The 22,113-nt window shown below is 49.1% G+C and overlaps 1 protein-coding gene across 5 annotated transcripts in view; it reads left to right on the top strand.

Annotated features, from left to right (window-relative positions):
* The window catches only part of ARHGEF37 (Rho guanine nucleotide exchange factor 37), a 54,180-nt gene extending 32,279 nt beyond the window's left edge, over positions 1-21,901 (top strand). For 3 of the 5 annotated variants that reach the window (XM_030826741.1, XM_030826732.1, XM_030826734.1), the window contains 9 exons: positions 3,632-3,831; positions 5,245-5,375; positions 6,006-6,110; positions 7,418-7,528; positions 8,788-9,117; positions 11,055-11,183; positions 14,118-14,313; positions 15,849-16,006; positions 18,912-21,901. In XM_030826741.1, the coding sequence (XP_030682601.1) occupies positions 3,632-3,831; positions 5,245-5,375; positions 6,006-6,110; positions 7,418-7,528; positions 8,788-9,117; positions 11,055-11,183; positions 14,118-14,313; positions 15,849-16,006; positions 18,912-19,121 (1,570 nt within the window). In that variant the 3' untranslated portion in view covers positions 19,122-21,901. Of the gene's footprint in view, positions 1-3,631; positions 3,832-5,244; positions 5,376-6,005; positions 6,111-7,417; positions 7,529-8,787; positions 9,118-11,054; positions 11,184-13,395; positions 13,544-14,117; positions 14,314-15,800; positions 16,007-18,911 lie in introns of those variants that run through there. The other 2 variants (XR_004033106.1, XM_030826747.1) reach the window with 2 other exon arrangements.
* The last annotated feature ends 212 nt before the right edge of the window (positions 21,902-22,113 follow it).

The raw sequence follows: 22,113 nt of genomic DNA, 5'->3' as shown, positions 1-22,113 counted from the left end.
CATCTGAGAGCCAAGGGAATAAAAAAACTCGACTTTGCAGTGGGCAGGAAGCTCTGCCCTACGTAGGACTGTCCTAATGGTAGAGCTGTCAGGGTGGAAAAGGCGACCTTGCAGAGGTGGGCCCTTCCAGCACAAAGCACTGCAATTCTAGAATGATGGTTGAGGCAGCAGAGTTTGCAGAAGGCAAATAACCTTCTTTGTTTTCCTTTATCAACTAGGTGTGTTGGTTTTAAATATAAAAGCAACATATGCTTGAACAAAAGGAAAGTTCCAACAACACACAAGTATATAAAGTAAAAAGTAAAAGTCCATTCCACTAGTAGTGTTTTCCATCCAAATTTTCTACTGTATATTTATAGATAGAGAGACAGATAGATGGACAGACAGATAGATGATTAGATTGATAGACAGAATTTTTTTTTTTTTTTTGAGATGGAGTTTTGCTCTGTCACTCAGGCTGGAGTGCAGTGGTGTGAACTCAGCTCACTGCAACCTCTGCCTCCTGGGTTCAAGCGATTCTCCTTCCTCAGCCTCCTGAGTAGCTGGGACTACAGGAGTGCGCCACCATGCCCGGCTAATTTTTATATTTTTAGTAGAGACAGGGTTTCACCATGTTGGCCAGGATAGTCTTGATTTCTTGACCTCGTGATCTGCCAGTCTTGACCTCCCAAAGTGCTGGGATTACAGGTGTGAGCCACAGCGCCCGTCTGATAGATAGAATTTTTATGAGGCTTCTTCTATACATGCTGTTCTAGAGCTTACATTTATGCTTAACCATAGTAATGAATATCTTTTCAGGACAGCATGGATATTTCTACAGTGTTCTTTCTTTCTTTCTTTCTTTCTTTTTTTTTTTTTTGAGACAGGGACTCACTCTGTCACCCAGGCTGGAGTACAGTGGTATGAACTCAGCTCAATGCAGCCTTGACCTCCCAGGCTCAGGTGATCCTCCTACCTCAGCCTCCTGAGTAGTTCGGACTACAGGTGTGTGCCACCACACCTGACTCATTTTTTGTATTTTTGTAGAGACAGGGTTTCGCTATGTTGCCCAGGCTGGTCTCCAACTCCTGGACTCAAGCAATCTGCCCACCTTGGCTTCCCAAAGTGCTAGGATTACAGGCATGAGCCACTGCGCCCAGCACAGTGTTTTTTTTAATGGCTGCAGAGTTTCTTTCCTGGACTGTTCTTAGACTATGGTTTATTTGGCCATTCCTCTATTGAAGCACATTTGGGTTGTTTCCAATTATTTACTAACTCAAACAGAGTCACTGAACAACTTGTACCTTTATCTTTGCTCACTTGGGTTTGGATTTCTGTGGGTATGTTTCTAGGATGAGATTGATGGAAGAAAGAGTTTGTACCCTTTACAAATTGCCAAACTCCTCTGCCCCTCCAAGATCTTGCCAGTTGATACTCCCACCAAGAGAATGTACGAAGGCCTGTTTTTCCACACTCACCCAGCTCTGTGTATCATCTTTCAATTTCTGTTGCCTCTCCGAAAATCTGCATAAAAAAGTATTGTCCAAATTACCTTAGAAAGTCTGTAAATGTGAGCAGATGCCCTCATTCTTTGGTAATTCCTTCATGATTGTGAGGAAAGTACATGATCATCTCTTCCAGGACCACTTGCTCTCTAATTTGTGAGGCGATAGCTGTCCCCGGGAGACAGTTGGCTCTTTCCCATGGAAAGGAAGCCCAGAGGATGGAGTTTTGCAAATACCTGGCAGTGGTTTCCACCTCCCCTGCCCACAGTCAGCCAAGCCCCAGGACACCCTTGGTGAGAGCAGATGGCCAGTGTAGGCGTCTCCTGATGGGTAATCCCGCCCCCTGCAGCTTCTGAGGGGCTCCCACCTGCTCTGCCTATTCTTAGCTTCATGGCTGATCTTTCCTGGACATTTGGTCTGGAGATTTTCCTAAGGAAGGAGAGCCAGAGGCACGAGTACCATCAGGGAGGGCCCAGGGAAAGGTCCTGAGCAGCATTGGTTGAGTCTTCAAGGAGAAGGCACACTTAGATGGCTGAGATTTGAAACCTTTGTGGCTTTCTCCAAGCTGGGCCTAGGGTCTACTGGTCATAATCAAGAAAAGACTGTGGAGCCCCTTCCCAGATGCCATTGACTTGGGGACTCTTGATGAAATTCCAGACATCCTTAAGAAGGAGACTATAACTAGTCATCCGTGCATCAGTGGTGTATCTGGAAGGGACCTTGGCACCATTAGTTCCAGAGTTTTTTTGTTTTCACTTTTTTTTAAAAGATGAGGTCTTGCTTTGTTGCCCAGGCTGGAGTACAGTGGCATGATCATAGCTCAGTGTATCCTCGTACTTCTGGGCTTAAGCAATCCTCCTGCCTTAGCCTCCTGAGTAGCCACCACCATGCCTGGTTAATTTTTTTTTTTTTGAAGCAGAGGTCATGCTACGTTGCCCAGGCTGGTCTTGAACTCCTGGCCTCAAGTAATAATTTTTTTTAACTTTTTTTCATTAAAAGTTTCAAAACTATAGAAAAATACTATAATGTGATAGATACATACCCTCCACCTAAAATTAACAAGTGTTAACATTTTGCCGTTTGCTTTATTTTTATGCTAATTTGAAGGAAATTGTAATTATGACTTTTTACCCCTAAATACTTTAAATAAATCTCTAAAAATTAAGTTCCTGTGATTTTAAGAACATTTTTTTTGGCCGGGTGTGGTGGCTCACACCTGTAATTCCAGCACTTTGGGAGGCGGAGGCAGGCAAATCACGAGGTCAAGAGATTGAGACCATCCTGGCCAACATGGTGAAACTCCACCTCTACTAAAAATACAAAAAAAATTAGCTGGGCGTGGTGGTGTGCACCTGTAATCCCAGCTACTCAGGAGGCTTAGGCAGGAGAACCACTTGAACCCGGGAGGCAGAGGTTGCAGTGAGCCGAGATCGCACCACTGCACTCCAGCCTGGTGACAGAGTGAGACTCCGTCCCAAAAAACAAAACAAAAAAACAAGAACATTTCTTTAAGGCAGCAGACCATTCTATTAAATAAGATATCATGTGGATACGCAACACAGAGTTGAGCTGCGCTCGGGACATACCTGAGCAGAGATGTCAAGGATCCAGTTGTACGTGTCAGTCTGGAGCTCTGGAACAGAAGTTGGAGGTGGAGATCTGGGCTTGGGATGTGTTTAAAGCCATAGGACCAAATGAGGTCACTAAGAGAAAGTGGAGAGAGAGGGAGGAGAGGACACCCAGGGCACTCCGGCATTGGAGGGAGACCAGCAGAGGAGGCTGAGAGAACTGCCTGCAGAGTATGAGGAGAAGCAGGACAGAGGGTGTCTCTGGGGCCAAAAGAAGAAAGTGTTTCGAGAGCAAGGATGTAGTCAGTCATGTCTGCTGTGGAGAGGCCGAGCAAGCTGAGGGCAGAGGGCTTGAACATTGGATTTGGGACAGATGGGAAACCAAGGCCCAGAACTGTCACTGCCTGCCTAACATCTAGAACTCACAAGTTACAGATGAGGAACTGGAGGACCACAGACAGAGGGTGACTTGCCTGAGATCACACAGTGAGCTAAATGGTAGAGTGAGGACTAGAGCCCAGGCCCCCTGGTCCTCCAAAGGGTGGGCTTTACCTGCCTAATACCAGCCTTCTCCCTCAGGCCACAAGCTGGATCTTCAGGCCTCAGTTTCTTGCTGGTAATTCCTCTGCAGAGGATCACCAGGTACCCATTGCTGCTGCAGAAAATCCTGGAGAACACAGTCCCTGATGCCAGTGCCTACCCTGTCCTTCAGAGGGCTCTCTCTGCCCTCCAGGACGTGAACACCAATATCAATGAGTACAAGATGCGCAAGGAAGTGGGTAAGGACTTGGGCATTTAAGGGGACACATTTGTGGGAATGCTTCCAGTTACAGAAAATTTATCTAAAATCGGCTTCACCAGTAAAGAGAATGTAGTGGCTTATGTAACTATAAATCCAGAGGTAATGCGAGCTTTAGGTAGGGTTCGATCAGGGTGCTGGCTCCATTTCCCTGTAACTCCCTTGTCTCTGCTCTTTACTCTGTATCAGCTTCATCTTCAGGCTGGCTTGCCTCATAATAGTAAGCTGTGGCTGTTCCAAGACTCACAGCTGCACACCACACTTACCAGGATAAGGCAGGGTATTTTCCCCTTAGCCACAAAAATTAAATCAAAGCTTCTCTTTGATAGGACCCACCTGGGTCTTGTGCTTACCCTGAATTAATCACCATAGTTAGGGCATCATGAACTGATTGGCTTAGGCCTGGGTTATGTGCCCTTCTTTGAATCAATCACTGTTGCCAGGGGGTTGGAATTATATAAATTGGCTTGTATCAGTCAGCAACCCACCCCTTGAGCTAAGGTGAGATCAATCTCATCCAAACCACATGACTGCCACACTGTGGAGGAGAAACCAATACTGGGGAGGTAAAGAGCTGTGCATATACGTGGGGAGAGGGGGAACCCCTGCCTCTCAGGTTGTTAAAAGAGAAAGGTTTGGAAAACGAAGCAGTGTCCCAAGTTAAGAGAAACTCAATTACATGACTGAGACAATATAAAAATGGCAATTCAGCTAATGTTTACTAAGGGCTAGCTGTGCCATGCTTTTTCTTTCATTGTCATATTTGGTCTTTGCACTAACCCTCTGAGGTTGGCCCTGTTAGCCCCATTTCACAGTCGGGTAAAATGAGAGCATACATCACTTGCTTCCTACCACAGAACTGGTAAGAGACAGAGCCAGGTTTCAAACTCAGGCCTGGAGTCTTCACTGCCATGCTATACTAAGCAGCTTTGGATCTCCTCCCCACCTGCTTCTCCATCCTATGACAGATCAGTAGGAAGCACTGAGTCAGGACCGGGAAGCGTGGTTCCCAGCTGGCCTGGCTCAAAGTGGCTGAGGGACCCCAGGCAAATCTCTTCTCCCTGGGTTCTTCTTTAGGAAGTTCATTCAGACCCTGTGTCTTAGGTGACTCTCCCAGCAATCCTGCAAGGTGGCTGGTCCCATTTTACGGATGAGGAAACTGAGGCCCCAAGGAGTGGTGACTTCCCAAAGTCAAGCAGGCAGGAAGCTCTTCAGCCAGGGCTCACACCTCGGACAGAGGACCCTGTGCTTTTCCTGTGTCACTCACCAACCTGATGAATGTGACCCTGATGGAGCAGAGGGCCCAAGCAGGTGCCCAGCCAGGCATGTCCGTGACACTTGCTTTCCTGAGTCAGCTTGATCACTGTGCTTCCCCTCTTCTCTGTCGTTGCAGCCTCCAAGTACACCAAGGTAGAGCAGCTGACCCTCCGGGAGCGGCTGGCCCGCATCAACACGCACACCCTCTCCAAGAAGACTACCCGGCTGAGCCAGCTGCTGAAGCAGGAGGCGGGGCTGATCCCCAGGGTGAGTGTGGGCCTGGGAGGAAGAGTCACATCCAGCCACCCCCAAGGCCAGGCCTTGCACAGCGGGTAGACAGGGGGCTTAGGCTCCTTTCAGAACTGAGGCAGTGGAGGCTGAGAGATTGAGGTGCTGGGAAGAGGCAGAGGTGGCACCCCACTTGATTCTGAAGAGCCAGTGGAGGGGTTTCTCCAGTGTCTTGGGCCACTCTCTTTGGGGCCTATTTACACAGATAGGAGAGCTGGTCTCTGGGTTTGGGCAAAGGACCAGCCCTAAATAGCTACTTCTAGCAGCTCAGGTTGGTGGAGTGCTTGCTCTCAACCAAGCATGCTCACACAATGAAATAAGTGTTCCCACTATCCCCATGAGAAAACAGAAACTCAGAGAGGGTAAAACACTTGTCCAGAGTCACACGGCTAGGAAGCCAATGAACTGGGGCTCATGCTTGTGTATCTGATTCCGTGCTCTGAATGCAAAACTACTAGGCTATACCACCCACTCAGCTTTGGGGTTGCGAGAACCAGCTCTGGTAGGCGAGTCTGTAGAAAGGTTGTCCCAGTGAGGACTTGGGACACTGGAGCCGGTGTACACTGCCCCCGTGTGGATATTCTCAACCCCTACACACATTACTTTCAGACAGAAGACAAGGAATTTGATGATTTAGAAGAGAGGTTCCAATGGGTGTCTCTGTGTGTGACTGAGCTGAAGAACAACGTGGCTGCTTACCTGGACAATCTGCAGGTGAGGACCCTGCAGGGTTCATAAAGGGCAAGTCTGGGCTGGATTCCCCTGGCAGGAGGCTTGCAGGGCCCAGCCTACAAGCTGGGAAAGGCACCAGCCTCAGAAACCAACCAGATGAGGTCATGCTGTCTCTGGCTGCCGCCAGAAGAATGCTGGCCAGCACTCCTCAGCCCCAGGTCATTATACTGGGGGCAGCTCTTGAGCCCATTGGAGTTTCTACCACGTAAGGCCAAAATTCACTGGAACCAGAGCCCCGCAGAGCAACCCTGCCAGACCAGCATCTAGAGCAGGGGAGACAAACTCAGGTGCCTAATGGGGCCAGGCAGGTAATGCTACTGAGTGAAGTGTGCAGGTAATAGGCAATCCAATGCAATAGGAACCTAGGGTCTAACAGGCTGTTTATGAGGCTTTTCAGTGAACTTAAATATAAAATAATATTTGGAATTTGAAGGGCTGAATGAATGAATACATGAATCAAATCTAAAGCAGCAGCTATTCCTCAGCTCTGAGGGGTTGTTGCTGGGTGGGAATATGGGCCCAGTTCTTCTGACTTTAAGAAAAACATACCTGGAAATTCAGGTATTTTTCAGATTTTTGATGACATCTCCTGAAGCGTCAATGTGAGCAACTAATTAAATAAAGATTTAAATGCTATGGGGCATTTTTTTAATGCATTGGTGTAAATAGGAAAAGTTAGAGAAAAGTATTAATAGAACATGTGGACTATGGACATGGGGAAAAAGAAACGCACTGCTGGGTGCAGTGGCTTACACCTGTAATCCCAGCATTTTGGAAGGTCGAGGCAGGCAGATCACTTGAGGTCAGGAGTTCGAGACCAGCCTGGCCAACATGGTGAAACCTTGTGTCTACTAAAAATATGAAAAAAATTAGCCAGGCAAGGTGTCACACGCCTGTAGTCCCAGCTACTTAGGATGCTGAGGCAGGAGAATTGCTCGAACCTGGGAGGCAGAGATTGCAGTGAGCCAAGATCATGCCACTGCACACCAGCCTGGGTGACAGAGTGAGACTCTGTCTCAAAAAAAAAAAAAAAAGAAAAGAACCCCACAAAGGTGGCGTGTAAATGTATGAAGTTCAAGAAGCACTGGAATGAGGAGAAAGATTCAGTCTAAGGCAGAACTTTCTAATCACTTAAGCTGTGTGAGGATAGAATCAGCTGTGTGTGTCCCTCTCACTGGGGGTGTGTAGAGAGCCTGGCAAACCTCTTCAAGGTATGGTGAAAGGGGATTCCAGCGTAAGATGGCCATGACAGGCCACGATTGGATGTTTCTCCTTGGTACTGGGTCCAGGCTTTCCTCTACTTCAGGCCGCACGAATACAATCTGGACATCCCCGAGGGGCCTGCAGTGCAGTATTGCAATTTGGCAAGAGACCTTCACCTTGAGGCCTTCCTGAAGTTTGTGAGTGGAACTTTCCTTTCTCCTTTCTTTGTTAGGCAGGTGGTAGAGCTTACAAGAATAATATTTAGAAGTCAGGCACTTTGGCCAGGCGCGGTGGCTCACGCCTGTAATCCCAGCACTTTGGGAGGCAGAGGCAGGCAGATTGCCTGAGCTCAAGAGTTTGAGACCAGCCTGGGCAATACGATGAAACCCTGTCCTACTAAAAATACAGAAAATTAGCCGGGCATGGCAGCGTGTGCCTGTAGTCCCAGCTACTCAGGAGGCTGAGGCAGGAGAATTGCTTGAACCCGGGAGGCAGAGGTTGCCGTGAGACAAGATAATGCCACTGCACTCCAGCCCGGAGACAGAGCAAGACTCCTTCTCAAAAAAAAAAAAAAAAAAAAAAAGAAGTCAGGCACTTCACACAATTACCACATCTGTAATCTTCCTGAGTGATCAGCAGCATAGAGATTATTATTAGTGCACTTTACTGATAAAAATAGCCCCCACTAACATTTATTGAGCCTCACTATCTGCCAGGCTCTATACTAAGCTCTTTATATTCCTTACATCATTTAATCCTCAACATGTGGTTTTGGAGGTGGCTACTATGAATAGCCCCATTCTGCAGATGAGAGCTTGAGGCTGAGAGGAGGTGACCTCCTGGGTCATTTATACAGATGGTCAGTGGTAAGCTGGGATCTGACCACCACTCTATACAAAATCTTTTCTAAGGCTGGGCAAGGTGGCTTATGCCTATAATCCCAGCACTTTGGGAGGCCAAGGCAGGAGGATTGCTTAAGCCCAGTTGTTAGAGACCAGCGTGGGCAACATAGACCCTGTCTCTACAAAAAATAATAATAATAAAATTAGCTGGGTGTGGTGGCATGTGCTAAGGTGGGAGGATCGCTTGAGCCTGACAGGCTGCAGTGAGCTGTGATTGCGTCGCTGCACTGCAGCCTGGGAGACAGAGTGAGATCCTGTCTCAAAAAAAAAAAAAAAACTTTTTCAAGGTCTTTGCATAATAATGATTCAAAGTGCTATATAAGATTGAATGCCTACTCTGTGCTAAGCACTCTGTTAAGCTCATTACATGCATCGTCCCCATTTTTCAGATGGGCAGATTGAGGCCCGGAGAAGCTAGATAACATGCTAAAGGTCCCAGCTAGTCAGTGGCAGTTAGACTGGAACCCAGGCCTGCATGCTTCCAAAGCCCCTTCTCACAGCCCCTGCCCTTTGCCACCTCCATTCCTGACTCCCACTCTCATGTCTCCCCACAGAAGCAACGGCTAGAAGGCCTGGTGTGGCAGCCACTGTGCAGCCTGGCCAAAGCCCTGCTTGGCCCTCAGAATCTGATCAAGAAGCGTCTGGACAAGCTACTGGACTTTGAGCGGGTGGAAGAGAAGCTGCTGGAGGTGGGCAGTGTGACCTACCAGGAGGAGGCCGCCCGGCACACATACCAGGCACTCAACTCCCTGCTAGTGGCTGAGCTCCCACAGTTTAACCAGCTGGTCATGCAGTGGCTGGGCCAGATCCTGCGCACGTTCGTGACCCTCCAGAGGGACCTTGCAAAGCAAGTGCTGCAGAGGGCAGAAGGCAGCATGGCCCAGGTAAGGCCTCTGGGACCTGGACACCTGTGGGGAGTAGCCAGGCAAGGCCCTGCAGCCCCATCAGCCAGCTGTGTGTAGGGGCTAGGATGGAGGGAGGATGGGCCTGAAAACAGGTCATCAGGCCCTTAGGAGGAGGCAGTGGGAACCTTCCAGATCTCTCTCATGCCCAGTCTCCCTCTGTTAGTGAAGTCAGACCATGAAAGCAAGGATAGGACTGAGATTCCAGACCATTCCCAAGTCCTGCAACTCAGAAGCAGAAGAAGCTTTGCTCATACAATAGCAGACCTTGGGATTGATCTCTGGAGTGTACTGAAGTTAATGACAGAGACAGAAGGTCATTTCTACACAGTAAGGAGTAATGTCTCAAGCCGGTGTTACTACTTCTAGCAGCCGTCTTCTCATGAGTATTTAGGATGTACCTGTTTGGAGCACTCTCCATGCATGATCTCATTCAATCCTCACAACAAACCTACAGGGGAGGTATAATTATCCTCATTTTAAAAATAAAGAAGCCAAGGCACGGAGAGGTTAAGTAGCTTGTCTAGGGCCACACGGCTAATAGCAAGCATTGAACTCTGACAGTTCAGCTCCAGGGCCTGGGCTCTGAACCACAACACTCAAGAGCCTGTAAAAGGAGCTACCGGCTGAAAGCATAAATAGGTTCCACAGAGGTTTGGATAAACCTCCAAATGCAAACTTTGATTTAAGAATTTGGAAGACTGGAGTTGATACAGGAAAGAACACCCAACTGCTTCCAGATCTTGCTCTCAGATGTCAACATCAGAGCTGAATTGCTGTTGGGTCCAACCTTGGGAGCAATTTCAATACTCCTCATACAACATGCTGTTTCCTGTGTGTCATGGTCTCCAGCTCAGCTTCTCCCCATCCAATTCTCTGCATGAAAATTCTACTAAGATTTGCCTTCCCCGCCCCATCGCCTTTCCAGCCCACAGCGCTCCCCTCCAGCACACAGCTGCTGAATGTGGCCATTCTGCACAGACGCCTGCCTCAGCTTAGAATGCCCCTCTCCATTGTCCCTCAGCACTTTCAGTGTCTGGCATAGAGTAGGAGCTCCCCAAACAGGTGGCAGATGAATGAGTCTCTCCATGAAGCTGTCAGAGCTCCCCATCTCCCGAGGGGGAGAAGTCATCTCCCTATCCTCTGTACTCCAGCAGCCCTGTGGATGGAACTGTGCTCAGTACTTTCCAGAGCCTGCCTTCTGCTGCAGGGATCCATGAATGTGTTTCTCCTCAAGCAGGGGGACTGGGACTACAAGCTTTTCCTCTTTTTGGCCCTCACAGAGTTCTGTCACAGACACTCTGCGAATTGAGTTAGGCCTGAACCATCAGTAAAAGAAGTGTTTCTCTTCCTTGAGGGCAGAAGAGTAAATCTGATGAGGTGATCTTTTCCCTCTCCTATAGCCTAGAGGTTTTCTCTCTTGAGCTGCCCCAACCCCTTGCATTAAAGCTGGGATGTGCAGAGCCTGGGGAGTGTTTGGGGATGCCAGTAGAGAGGTGGTCACGTTTATAAAAGCAGAAAGTAAGGGCGCTTCCTGATTGGTCCGTCAGAGTCTGCTGGTGACAGCTGCCAGCCTGCCTTATCTGTATCCTGTGGTCCATGCACGTGGCCTGTCCCTGTGGAGCCCAGGAAAGGCTGCAGGCAGAAACCTCAATCTCCCTGCATCCTGGTAGGAGGAAGACTCTAGGTCAGCACTGAGATCAGTGAGTTTGGTGACAAGCTGTGAATCTGGTGACAAGCTGTGGGGCCTCACTCACTCCTAGGTTGTCTGATGAAAATGCAAGAGATCCTGCACAGGGTCAAGGTCTCAGGACAGAGTATCACTCAGAACTCCTCGGGTTGAAAGTAATATAAACCAAGCCAGGGATCTCCTTGTACCCTCTTGCCCAGCTCTGTTGACAGTGTCTGTCCCCACTTAGCTGCCCCACCACCACGTCCCAGAGCCTGCCTTCAGGAAGCTGGTGGAGGATGCACTGGGCCAGACGAGTAACCAGCTTCGCTCCTTTCAAGAGACCTTTGAGAAAGTGCTGCCACCTCCCACCACACAAGTAAGCATCCTTCCTCCACCCCAAAGACTGTCCAGTTCTTCACTGGCCAGTAGGGTGAGGCTCCATCCATCCCCTCTTTCCTTTCCTTTTTTGTCCCCCGATGTTTTCTGTTATCCATGGAAATATGTTCTCTTCTCTCTCCTCTCTCTTTGAGCTGGGGGTGAGGGACACACTCAGATACATACATACTCTTTACATCCAAGAAGTAGGAGAACAGCACAGAACTTCTGAGTCAAGAAAAAGAAAACCCAGACCTTTTAAGTGAAATTAGACATAATGATGGGCAACTGGCATTGACATCCAAAAACCTAGAACTTCTTCAAATTGTCATCAAAAGGTATCCTTGGCCCGGCATGGTAGCTCACACCTGTAATCCCAGCACTTTGGGAGGCCGAGGTGGGTTGATCACTTGAGGTCAAGAGTTCGAGACCAGCCTGGCCAACATGGCAAAACCCTGTCTCAACTAAAAATATAAAAATTAGCTGAGCATGGTGGTGTGCACCTGTAATCCCAGCTACTTGGGAGGCTGAGGCAGAAGAATTGCTTGAGCCTGGGAGGCAGAAGTTGCAGTGAGCCAAGCAAAGGTATCCTTTTCCTTCCCTGCCTTCTAATGCCAGCTTCAACATGAGCATTCAACATAAATAAAAATTTTGATTATGTCATTTAAATTTCCTATTGCTGTGGAGTATTTCAGCTGCATGATGGTTTACAAAGCTTTGGCTGACCAAATGCTTTCGGTTTTTGTTTTTGTTTTTGTTTTTGAGATAGAGTTTCACACTGTCACCCAGGGTGGAGTGCAGTGGTGCGATCTTGGCTTATTGCAACCTCCACCTCTCAGGTTCAAGCGATTCTCTTGCCTCAGTCTCCCGAGTAGCTGGGATTACAGGTACCCACCACTACGCCTGGCTAATTTTGTATTTTTGGTAGAGAGGGGGTTTCACCATGTTGGCCAGGCTCGTCTCGAACCCCTGCCCTCTGACCTCAAGTGATCCGCCCACCTCAGCCTCCCAAAGTGCTGGGATTACAGGCGTGAGCCACCACGCCTGGCCCATGCTTTTTAAAAAATGTATTTTCCTTTAAAATATAAGGAGCGATTATCTGTTCTAGTCACTTGAAAAGTGTACCCAGGCAGTCTGTGTTTTAAAAGTAACTGAAGCAGCTGTAGGGAGAAGGGTCTCCTCAGACTGTGGCAAGACCTGGATCTGAGAAATTGAAACTGTCCCCTCACATGCAACATGTGAACTGAAGAGTCAAGAGAGAGCCCTGAGTTCCCCAGAGGGAGAATGGGGCCCCACGGACACAGAGAAACAAGAACAGGAGCCCAGCAGAACAGGACAGATAAAGGTGGCCCACACCTGGCCCAAGTGCCGTGAACATAGGAGAACTTCACAGCCTGCTGTCTGCCACAAGGCTGCAGGCTGCCTCCTCATTGGCCCCATCTGTCCCCGCTCTTACTCTACATGGAGAGTTTTGCCCAGCAGAGGCCTCACTGACTAGGGGTGTGCTGTGGGCCCTGAGACTTGGGGAGAGAGCAAGGGTGCAGAGGATAAACAGCAGAGCAGCCACTTGAATGTGTCATCCCTTCCCACCCTCCCACCTCTACACACACACACACACACACACACACACACACACACACGCACATGCAAACCTCCTGCACATTCCTATTGTATTTGGCTGAGGGTATAGAACCCAGCACAAGTGAGGTGGTCTCCCCGGACAGGAGCAGCCCTCACGGGATCTTCACAAGCCCTCCTTGGGAGCCCTCCCGGGGATGACGCTGTTCTCTGCATAGGGAGGGGCCGGTCAGCCTTGAGAAAGAAGGCCAGCATTTGTGACACCACTGGCTCTTATACTCACATGCATATCACTCTTCTAAAAGAAATGACCACAACACCACTCTTCTCAAAGAAAACTACCTCGTCTCTACATTCCTGTTTAAGGACCTGTTTAGAAACATTGGGGTCTCCTGGTTCTAAATCCTGAGACGCCATCCCCTTTGGGGCAAGGAGGTGGCAGAGTCTGTGGCCAAATGTTCCTGAGGGGCATCTCTGCCTGCCTCCCCACACCCAACACCTCCCCCCAAGGAGTAACCACATACAGCATGGTGAACACACACACACACACACACACACACACACACACACGTCTCTCTCAAGACAGAGTAAATATATATTTAACATATTCAGTTTCTTATTGATTTTACAAAAAGAGGACAAGCATCCATGAGTCTCTCCTTGTTGATACTCTTCTGGAAGCAGTATCATGGAATGGAAAAACAGGAAATGCCAGAAGATTTTTGGATAAGCTGAAAGGGCCACCGAATCATTCTTTCCAGCTAGATGGCAATTTTCATCTAGGTAAAACTCTTTCCTGTGTTTCTACTACAGCATTCACAAAGTTTTCCACAGTGCCCTGTAAATGGCAGGTGCTCCATAAATGCCTGTGGACTGAAAACTCATGGAATCAAAGGTTACATGCCCTCGTTCGTGCATATGTGAAATCTGCCATGTGCTGGCCCTGGCTGGCTATTTAAGAAACCAGATGAATAAGGTCTGGTGCCCACATGAAACTCACACTCTAATGGAATTGAAAGACCTGTCCGAGGCATTCTGCTGTGGGATAACTTAGCCTGATGGTATGGGCAGAATTTAGGGCCCAATCCTAGGAGTTCAGTAACTGAGAGATTTCAGAACTTGAATTAGAATTTTAGAGAATCCCAGAAATTAGAAGTTTCTTCCAAAATGCCATAGGCTGCTAAGAGCCAGCCATCTGCTAGTGAGGGCCCTGTTGCCCTGATCAGGGTGGGCCCTTCAGTGGCAGAGTTAGGATCAGGCCCAGTACTCCTGGCTGTCAAGATGTGAGCAAATGTTGGTGCCAGCTTTGACAGGTTTATTCAAACACTTGTGTCTGTCTGTGCTCCTCCTCTCCCAGCCGCTCCTTCCAGGGTCTGAACGCCAGGTGCAGGCTCTCCTGAGCAGGTATGGCCCTGGGAAGCTGTACCAGGTGACAAGCAACATCAGTGGGACTGGGACTCTGGACCTGACTCTGCCTCGGGGCCAAATCGTGGCCATCCTTCAAAACAAGGACACCAAAGGCAACAGCGGCCGCTGGCTGGTGGACACCGGGGGTACGTGGGCCTTTGTGAGCCCTTCTTCTCCTTCTGGGAAAACTACCCCACAGAAGCCAGTGCAGAGACCCGGGCACTTTTGTGGGCCAAAGTCTGGCTGTGCATTCCAGGATGGGAGTAGGCACAGGTGACACACACAGGGCTCAGGGCACAGTCAGCTTAGAGTGACTCCATGGAGTGTGAAAAGCCAACAGGAGGAATTCAGGCATTCATTGCAGGGTCTATCATGAGTCACCTATAGTGTGCTGGGCACTGAGCATATAAGACAAGGCCCCTGCCTGGAGGGCCTTGCAGACCACTGGGGTCAACAGGGCTGTATGGAGAGAACTCCAGGACCACCCTGAAAGATGGAGATGGGCACAGAGATAGAATGCTTGGAGCCTGGCTATACTGCCAGAAGTCTGATGTGCAGAATGAGAGGAGCGATCATCCTGCCCACTCCATACTGGTTATGGCCTTGGGAAGTGCTGCTGAGGTCTGGGTGCCCCAGTGTAACTGGGTTGGAGGGAAGTGGCACCATGAATCCAGGTGAGATGGCCCAGGAGGGCATCTTCCGAAGAGGGGTGTGTGACCCACAAGATGAGGGGTGCCTGAGATTATTGTCAGGGAATCCACAGACAGTTTTTCCCCCTTCAGACAGTGTATTATAATTGTTACTTAAGCATTTTAATGTGTATTAGAAAAAATATAAGCAGTCCATAATTCCATGATTATAATCATATTATTGTATAGTACTAGATTAAGTTTTAAAAAGTGATTCAACTAAAAAATTAAGAAAGCAGTACAAATCAGACAGAAATCATGAAACAGCACTTCCATGACTTAAGGTGGGAACAACAGAACGGGTATTAAGCAAGCCCCCCGAGGCCAAGAGGACTGGATTTGGATTCCAGCTCCACCACTTTGCGGACTGTGTGATCTCAGGAAAGTCATGGAGCCAGTCTGAGCTCGGCTGGTTCAACGTAAAATGGAGAGGATAATATTATCGGCTACCCTCAAGAGCTGATGTGAAGACTATGTAATCAAATGCTTGCTCTGTAGTTTGGCACGCCCTCAGGAAGTGATAGCCATTCATAATGACAGCAATCAGAACAGCACGGGACTAGTTGCTAAACACAAAGGAACTGGGGTCACGTGGAGAGGAGAAAGGCAGTCTCTGCCTCCTGGGAAAGGCAGTCCTGGGGAGAGGAAGCAGCTCTTGCTCTGGGCAGACACCAGAGAGGCATGGGAGCTGGCAGCTCCATCAGGAGAGCGGTTTTCATGCCAGTCCGGAGACAAACTTTTAGCCTCTATCATAGCTGACCAAAGGGAGTGGTCTGTCCAGTAGGGAATGAGCCCCCCATCACTGGGGTGTGTAAGCAGAAGCCAGAAATGGTGAGTGTGGGGCAGGGGGGTTCAGGGTTCCTAGATGACCTTTTGGTTCTCTTGGGTGTCGAGAAGCTGTGTTGGAGACATTTATATCCATTGATTTTCTCCCTCATTAAAAGGGACGGGAAGGTGGCCCACAGCCTGCTAACCTTCTGCATGCTCCCTAGGACATCGTGGTTATGTGCCGGCTGGGAAACTGCAGCTGTACCATGTGGTCCCCAGTGCAGAGGAGCTCCGAAGGCAGGCGGGCCTGAACAAAGACCTGCGATGTCTAACACCGGAGCCCAGCCCAGCTCCAGTGCCCTCTATTCCCACCGTGAACCAGGTGAGTATGGGAGAGGGCTGGGGGCTTGCCTCCCATCAGCCATCCGGACTGTGGCTTGGATTTTCCTTCTCTCTCAAAGTCTATGCCCCTCCTGTCTGGTGGGGCTGCCACTCTGTGAGACCAAGGCCTTGATCAATGGCCATGCCAGTGTCCCAGCCAGGAGTGGGACCTGAAGAAAGGGGCCTCCCACCCCTATGACAGCAACCACAGAGAACTAACCCCTCGTTCCCCATCAGCAGGGCAAGTGAGATTCATTCATTCATTAATTCATTCATTCATTCAATATTTGCCCAGCACTGTACTAGATGAGAGATACAATGATGAGCAAAACTAAATCATGGTCTTTGCTTTCCTCAAACTTCTAATCTGAGAGTAGGGAAAACAGTGATTAATAAAATAATTTCATGACTAACTGAAGTTAAAGTTAATAGTAGAGACAAGTACCAGAGCCCTAGGTGTGGAGAGGTCCAGGAAAGGTTTTGCTGAGAAGAATGGTGCTTTTTCTCAAACAGGAAGGGAGAGAGGGAATTAATTGGATAAAGAGAGTGTACTGGGGTGCAGATGGAAAGAGCTCTGCAGAAAAGGCCCAGTGACAGGAGAGGGCAGGAGGTGTATGAGGAACTGAATGAAGCCAGTGTGGCTGGAGAAGAAAGGGGACAGACTGGAGTGTCATGCTGCTGGAAAGGTGGGCAGGGACAGGCCAGCAGGGCCTTGTGGCCTTGACGAGGGTGTCAGTCTCAATCTTTCTCTGAAGAGCAATGGGCAGCATGTGTATGCATGTTCATGGCGGCATTATTCATTGCAGCCAAAAAGTAGAAACAACCCACAGGCCCATCAACATGAATGGATAAACACGATGTGAGCTCTTCGTACAATGGAATATATTCAGCCATAGAGACGAATGAAGCACCGGTACATGCTGCAGCGTGGACAAGCCTTGAACACATGCTGCTAAGTGAACAAAGTCAGATGCAAAAAGCCACATAGGATTCCATTATGTGAATGTCCAGAATAGGCAAATCTGTAGAGATAGAAAGTGGATGAGTGGCAGGGGCTGGCGGTGGGAGGTGGGGAATGGGGACTGCTAACTGGGGTGAGGTTTCGTTTTGGGGGTGATGAAAATGTTCTGGAATTAGCTAGTGGGGAAGGTTGCATGTATCTGCAAATATACTAAAAACCTCTGAATTGTACACTTTAAAAGGGTGAGTATTATAGAATGTGAATTATATCTGAAAAATAAAGTGTTTGGAAGCCATTAAGGGATTTGGCTTTGCAGGGATGGAGTCCATGAGCGGGGAAGAAGTTCAGTGGGATGTTGGAAGGATGGGATGAGACAGTAAAGCCGGGCTGCATGTACTGTGAACCTCCCTCAATGGAGGCTGCTCTCACAATGATCAGCAGTTGAGGGTGATGGGGGGTGCACCACAGGGGAAGCAGGAGCAACAGAAAGGATCTGGACAGACTTGGATGTCTCGGGCCAGGGTGGCTGGAGGAGCCTGCCGCAGGCTGTGAGTGCTGCATAGGTGTCTGGTAACCCTCCGCTCTAGCGCTTGTGCCACGCCCACCGGGAAGGCTGTCAGGCCAGCATCCTTCAGCAGTAGCCAGAAGTAAAACACCAGGGGCTACAAACGACCCACCAGAGCCCCACTGGAGGGCCTGACCACTCAGCTCAGCCTCTGCCCCGGTGCCTCTGGGGAAAGGAATGAGGTTGCCCCCGCTGCCCATCTCCAGTCAATGGGGGTGTTGTCTCAGGGAATCCCCATTCAGGGGCTCATTTGGGTGAGCTCAGCTGTCTATCTGCCCAAGCATATCAGCTGCTTCCTCTGGGACTCTGCAGGACTTGCCCGGGATCATCCCAGCCCTTCCATGGTGCTTAATGTTCCTGAGGCCTGATCAACAGTAATGACAGTAATGGTCAAACAAACAAACAAAAAACCGAAGCAGCCTGCATTTATTGAGCCCTTGCTATGTATGTATCAGGCGCTGTGTAAAACCCTACACATGTATTCCTTCATGAAATTCTCTCAGTGACCTGAAGGGGATGGGACCATTCCCTCCATTTGGCAGATGGTAAAACAGGCTCAGAGAGGTTAAATATTAGCCTAATAAATGCCCTCCTCGCCAATTGTTTTCTCTAGTTCAGTCTTTCTTTCTTTCTTTCTTTCTTTCTTTCTTTCTTTCTTTCTTTCTTTCTTTCTTTCTCTCTCTCTCTCTCTTTCTTTCTTCCTTCCTTCTTTCCTTCCTTTCTTTCTTTTTTTTCGGGGTCTGGCTCTGTGGCCCAGGCTGGAGTGCAGTGCCATGATCTTGGCTTACTGCAGCCTCAACCTCCCAGGCTCAAGCAATTCTCCCACTTCAGCCTCCTGAGTAGCTGGGATTACAGGCGTGAGCCACCACACCTGGCCCAGTTCTATACCCTTCCGTAAAAGGTAAACAACTTGCCCAAATCCTTGTCTCCACTTTCAGCTGGGAAACTGGCCTGAGCAGCTCAAACTGTTAGATCTGGAGAGGGAGAGGGTGCTGAGTCTGCTCAGTGATGTGGAATCAAAAATACCTGTTTGGAGGTCAGACAGGCCTAGATTCACTGCTGTGCAATTTTGAGTAAGTTCCTTGACTTCGCTGAGCCTCACTTTTCTTATCTGACGAATGGAGCAAATAGAATGATAGAATTATTGTGAAAACCCAAACCCAGCAGAGTGCTGGGACAGTGCCAGTCACATAATATGGGCTGTGGTACTAGCAGTTGCAGTCATTGCCTTTAGCACAAAAGATGTACTTGGGAGGTGACGAGCATCCAGCAATGGGGACGAGAGCCAGGTGGATGGGAACAGGATAAACAGCCTCTCTGGATCCAGTCTGTCTACCTTCTCACCCTGACCATTTCTGTGTCACTCCCCATGTGTTTCAGGTCATAGCCGCGTACCCTTTTGTGGCCAGAAGCAGCCATGAAGTAAGCCTGCAGGCAGGCCAGCCCGTGACCATCCTGGAGGCCCAGGACAAGAAGGGGAACCCCGAGTGGAGCCTGGTGGAAGTGAATGGACAGAGGGGTTATGTGCCTTCTGGCTTCCTGGCCAGGGGCCCAAGCCCAGTTTTGTGGGGCTGGAGTCTGCCCTCTTAGGGTATCCTCCTTGGAGCCCACACTGCAAGTGATGGGGGAGGCTTAGAGGCTCTGACCCTGGAGGGAAAAGAAGCAAAGGAAAGGTGGAGGCGGAAGGGAGACCAGGCCAGCATGGGTGAAGCGCATTCAGGAGGCAGCCAGAAGACGTGGGCGGGCCTCGCAGAGTGCTTGGTGTGGCGGGGGCACAGGAGGCTCCAGCCAGGACCGCTCATTATGTCTGCACGAAGAACTCATTCCGACGTGGGGTCACAGTGCATTTGGACTGCAGGTCACAGCTGATTGGCCAGGACTCTCCATAGCTTACGGCCAGTCTTAGCTGTACCTCCATCCAGGCCTGCCTGTGGGCGTGGGTCACACGGGATAATGTTACCTGCATGCTGTGTGGTTGCAGGAAGCGGGTTCTGGAGGAGTCTAGAACTGCCTGGTCAGACAGTTCACTTCCTACACATGGTATCAGGAGACATCATAACCAGTGAGTCAGCTTTTATTTCTCTATGCTGGAAGCTGAGTTTATCTTGGGCAGTGACCCACTGGGAGCCCTCTCAAGTGGGGAAACCGTGGATTTATCGGTGTAGCAGAGAGGTTCCCAAGACTCTTGACTGGTCCTGGGAGTGGATGTGACCAAGTCATAGCTCTGGAATGTGTGTGGGCAAATTCAGAGGCTGTTCCAGAGAAGAGGGGATTTTGATACTGTGTTAGGTGGGGTGTGTGAGGCTGTTGGCAGCGGGTGAACAGCTACTGCTGTGTTCTCTGGACTAGGGAACAAAGGGGTATCTAAATCATAGAGGAAACTCTGGGAAGGCGGTGATAAGGCCGGGTGGGTGGGGAGGTTACGGAATGGCTTGCTTTCCTGTTTCTGGATAGAAGGGGAGCCAGGGGGAACCCCCGGTGGTTTCAGGTGGCCCCTGAGGTCCTGGAGGCAACCGTGGATATGATGCAATTGGCTGTGGGACCTTAGATGTAGGACACAATTTCAGTGTTCCCATCCAGAAAGACCTAACTCACAGGGTTGTGCTGGGAATGACATGGGGCTAAGCATGCAGAACTCCCTGTAAACTGTGAAGTGTGATACAAATGTAAATGACAGCAGTGATCTCGGGGAGGCCCCCGCCATGCTGCCCTCCCCCACACCCATGCCTGTGGCAGCAAACCTTGTTCATCAGTATAGCTTTCTTTCCTGTAACCCAGGCTCTACCTTGGGGGGCTTCTCAGTACTGCATTCTGTGTAGCCAGCCTCTTCAACTTGGTAAGTGAGCCACCCCATTCTAGAACCTGGAAATTGGAGCCCCTCAAAAACAGTTCCTGTTCAAGGAGGACTGAGCCGCTGGGGCAATGTTGGGTGCAGTGCGGTCACTGCTTGGGGTTGTCATGTCTAGGCTGTTGCTCTGGGCAGAGATAAATTGCAAGACTCACAGAAATGGGAAAAGGTGACCAAGTGTGATCTTATACAACTGACAAAGTTTGTAAGCAACCCAAGTTAGAATGTGCGCCAGACAGGAGGTAGTTTAGCTATATTTCCAGGAACATGTCTGTGTTATGACCATAGTGCCTAAGCAGCGAGCTCTGGTTTTTGAAGGGCTTTTAAGAAATATATACATGTCTGTGTCAGACAGTCTATAACTTGCCTCCTCTGGGCCTGTTAAAGCATGAAGATGGCATGATACAAGAGAAATGCAAGCCCTACAATTCCTTTCTCAGCAGCGAATTCACTTTAGAGGATGCTCTTGACTCATTCTGTCTGCTCTTTCCTGCTCAGATTTCTGATAAAAATAGAGAGCATAGGGGAACAGAAAATGAAATAGGAAACCCACTCGTGGGCTCCACAGATACCTACTGAGGGCCTACTGTGTGCTAGAATTGTAGCTCAGGGGTTCTCAATGTAGCTGCTCACTGAAGTTACCATGGCAGGTTTCAACTGGCAGAATCCAGGCTCCGTCCCACCCAGAGATTCTGATGAAATTGGTTTAGGGTGTGGCTCGGGCCTCAGGAATTCAGAAAGCTTCCCAGGTGCTTCTAATGTGCAGCCAGGGTTAAGGACCTCTATCCTAGACACAAAGTATTGAAGAGATAGACCTGGTGCCAGAGACGGCCATGAGCTGTAAGCTAGGATGTGCCCCAACTGAACTCTGCACTAGCTAGTTCAAACAGGTGCTTTAGAGGCAGTGTGAAAGGGGACAGCCTGTTCTGCCAGGTCTCAGAATGTATATTTATTAAGTGCCATTAAAAGGGACCTGAACGAAATTGGATGTCCTGTAGGCATAAGGGAGGAAAACAAAATATACTTGGAACCAAGTCTATGTCATGAAGGGAAAATAAAAATGTATTCAGTAGCATGTGGGTTATGGTTTCTCACAGACCAGGGGATAAGATTAAAAGTCACTGAAGAGTGGGAAAATGCATATTGAGAAGATGAGAATGGCCTGTATTTTCTCCAGGGGAATCTGTGTAATGTGCCTTTTCCCTCTCCAAATGCCAAGAACCACGGCACTGCGTCTTATTTATTTCACTGTTGGGCTGTCACATACTAAACTTGCAAAGATATTTGCCTATGAACTGAACAAGACTTCCAGGAGTTGAAGTCTGGTTCACAAGGGTACCCCTTGCCTCCCGTGATGGAGTGAGAACTCTTAAACCCCTCAGGCCCCAACTCAGTTGTGGAGATGAGGACAAGATTACAATATCAAAAAAAAGATGAATGAATTCTTGGTTAATATGACGAGCCCCAGCTCAACGAGTAACTGATGTGAACTGCCGGGAATAAAGGACTTCAAAGATGGAAAGTCTCTGGAATTTGTGTGACTCTAACCATTGGGTAGCCAGATGCCCCACTGTGCCATTTGTTTGCTAGACACTTGCTGTATATAAAAATGACATCTTGTTTGCTCAGGTGTCCATTTAATGGACACCCTTTATGCCTCAGGGAGCTAGCCTGAGCTTCTGGGAGATACAGAAAGAAATCAGACAGATGAGGCCCGGTCTTCCAGATTCCAGT

Source organism: Nomascus leucogenys, chromosome 2 (genome assembly GCF_006542625.1).
Source record: "Nomascus leucogenys isolate Asia chromosome 2, Asia_NLE_v1, whole genome shotgun sequence".
Taxonomy (NCBI): domain Eukaryota; kingdom Metazoa; phylum Chordata; class Mammalia; order Primates; family Hylobatidae; genus Nomascus; species Nomascus leucogenys.
This window is presented reverse-complemented; position numbering and strand designations above follow the sequence as displayed.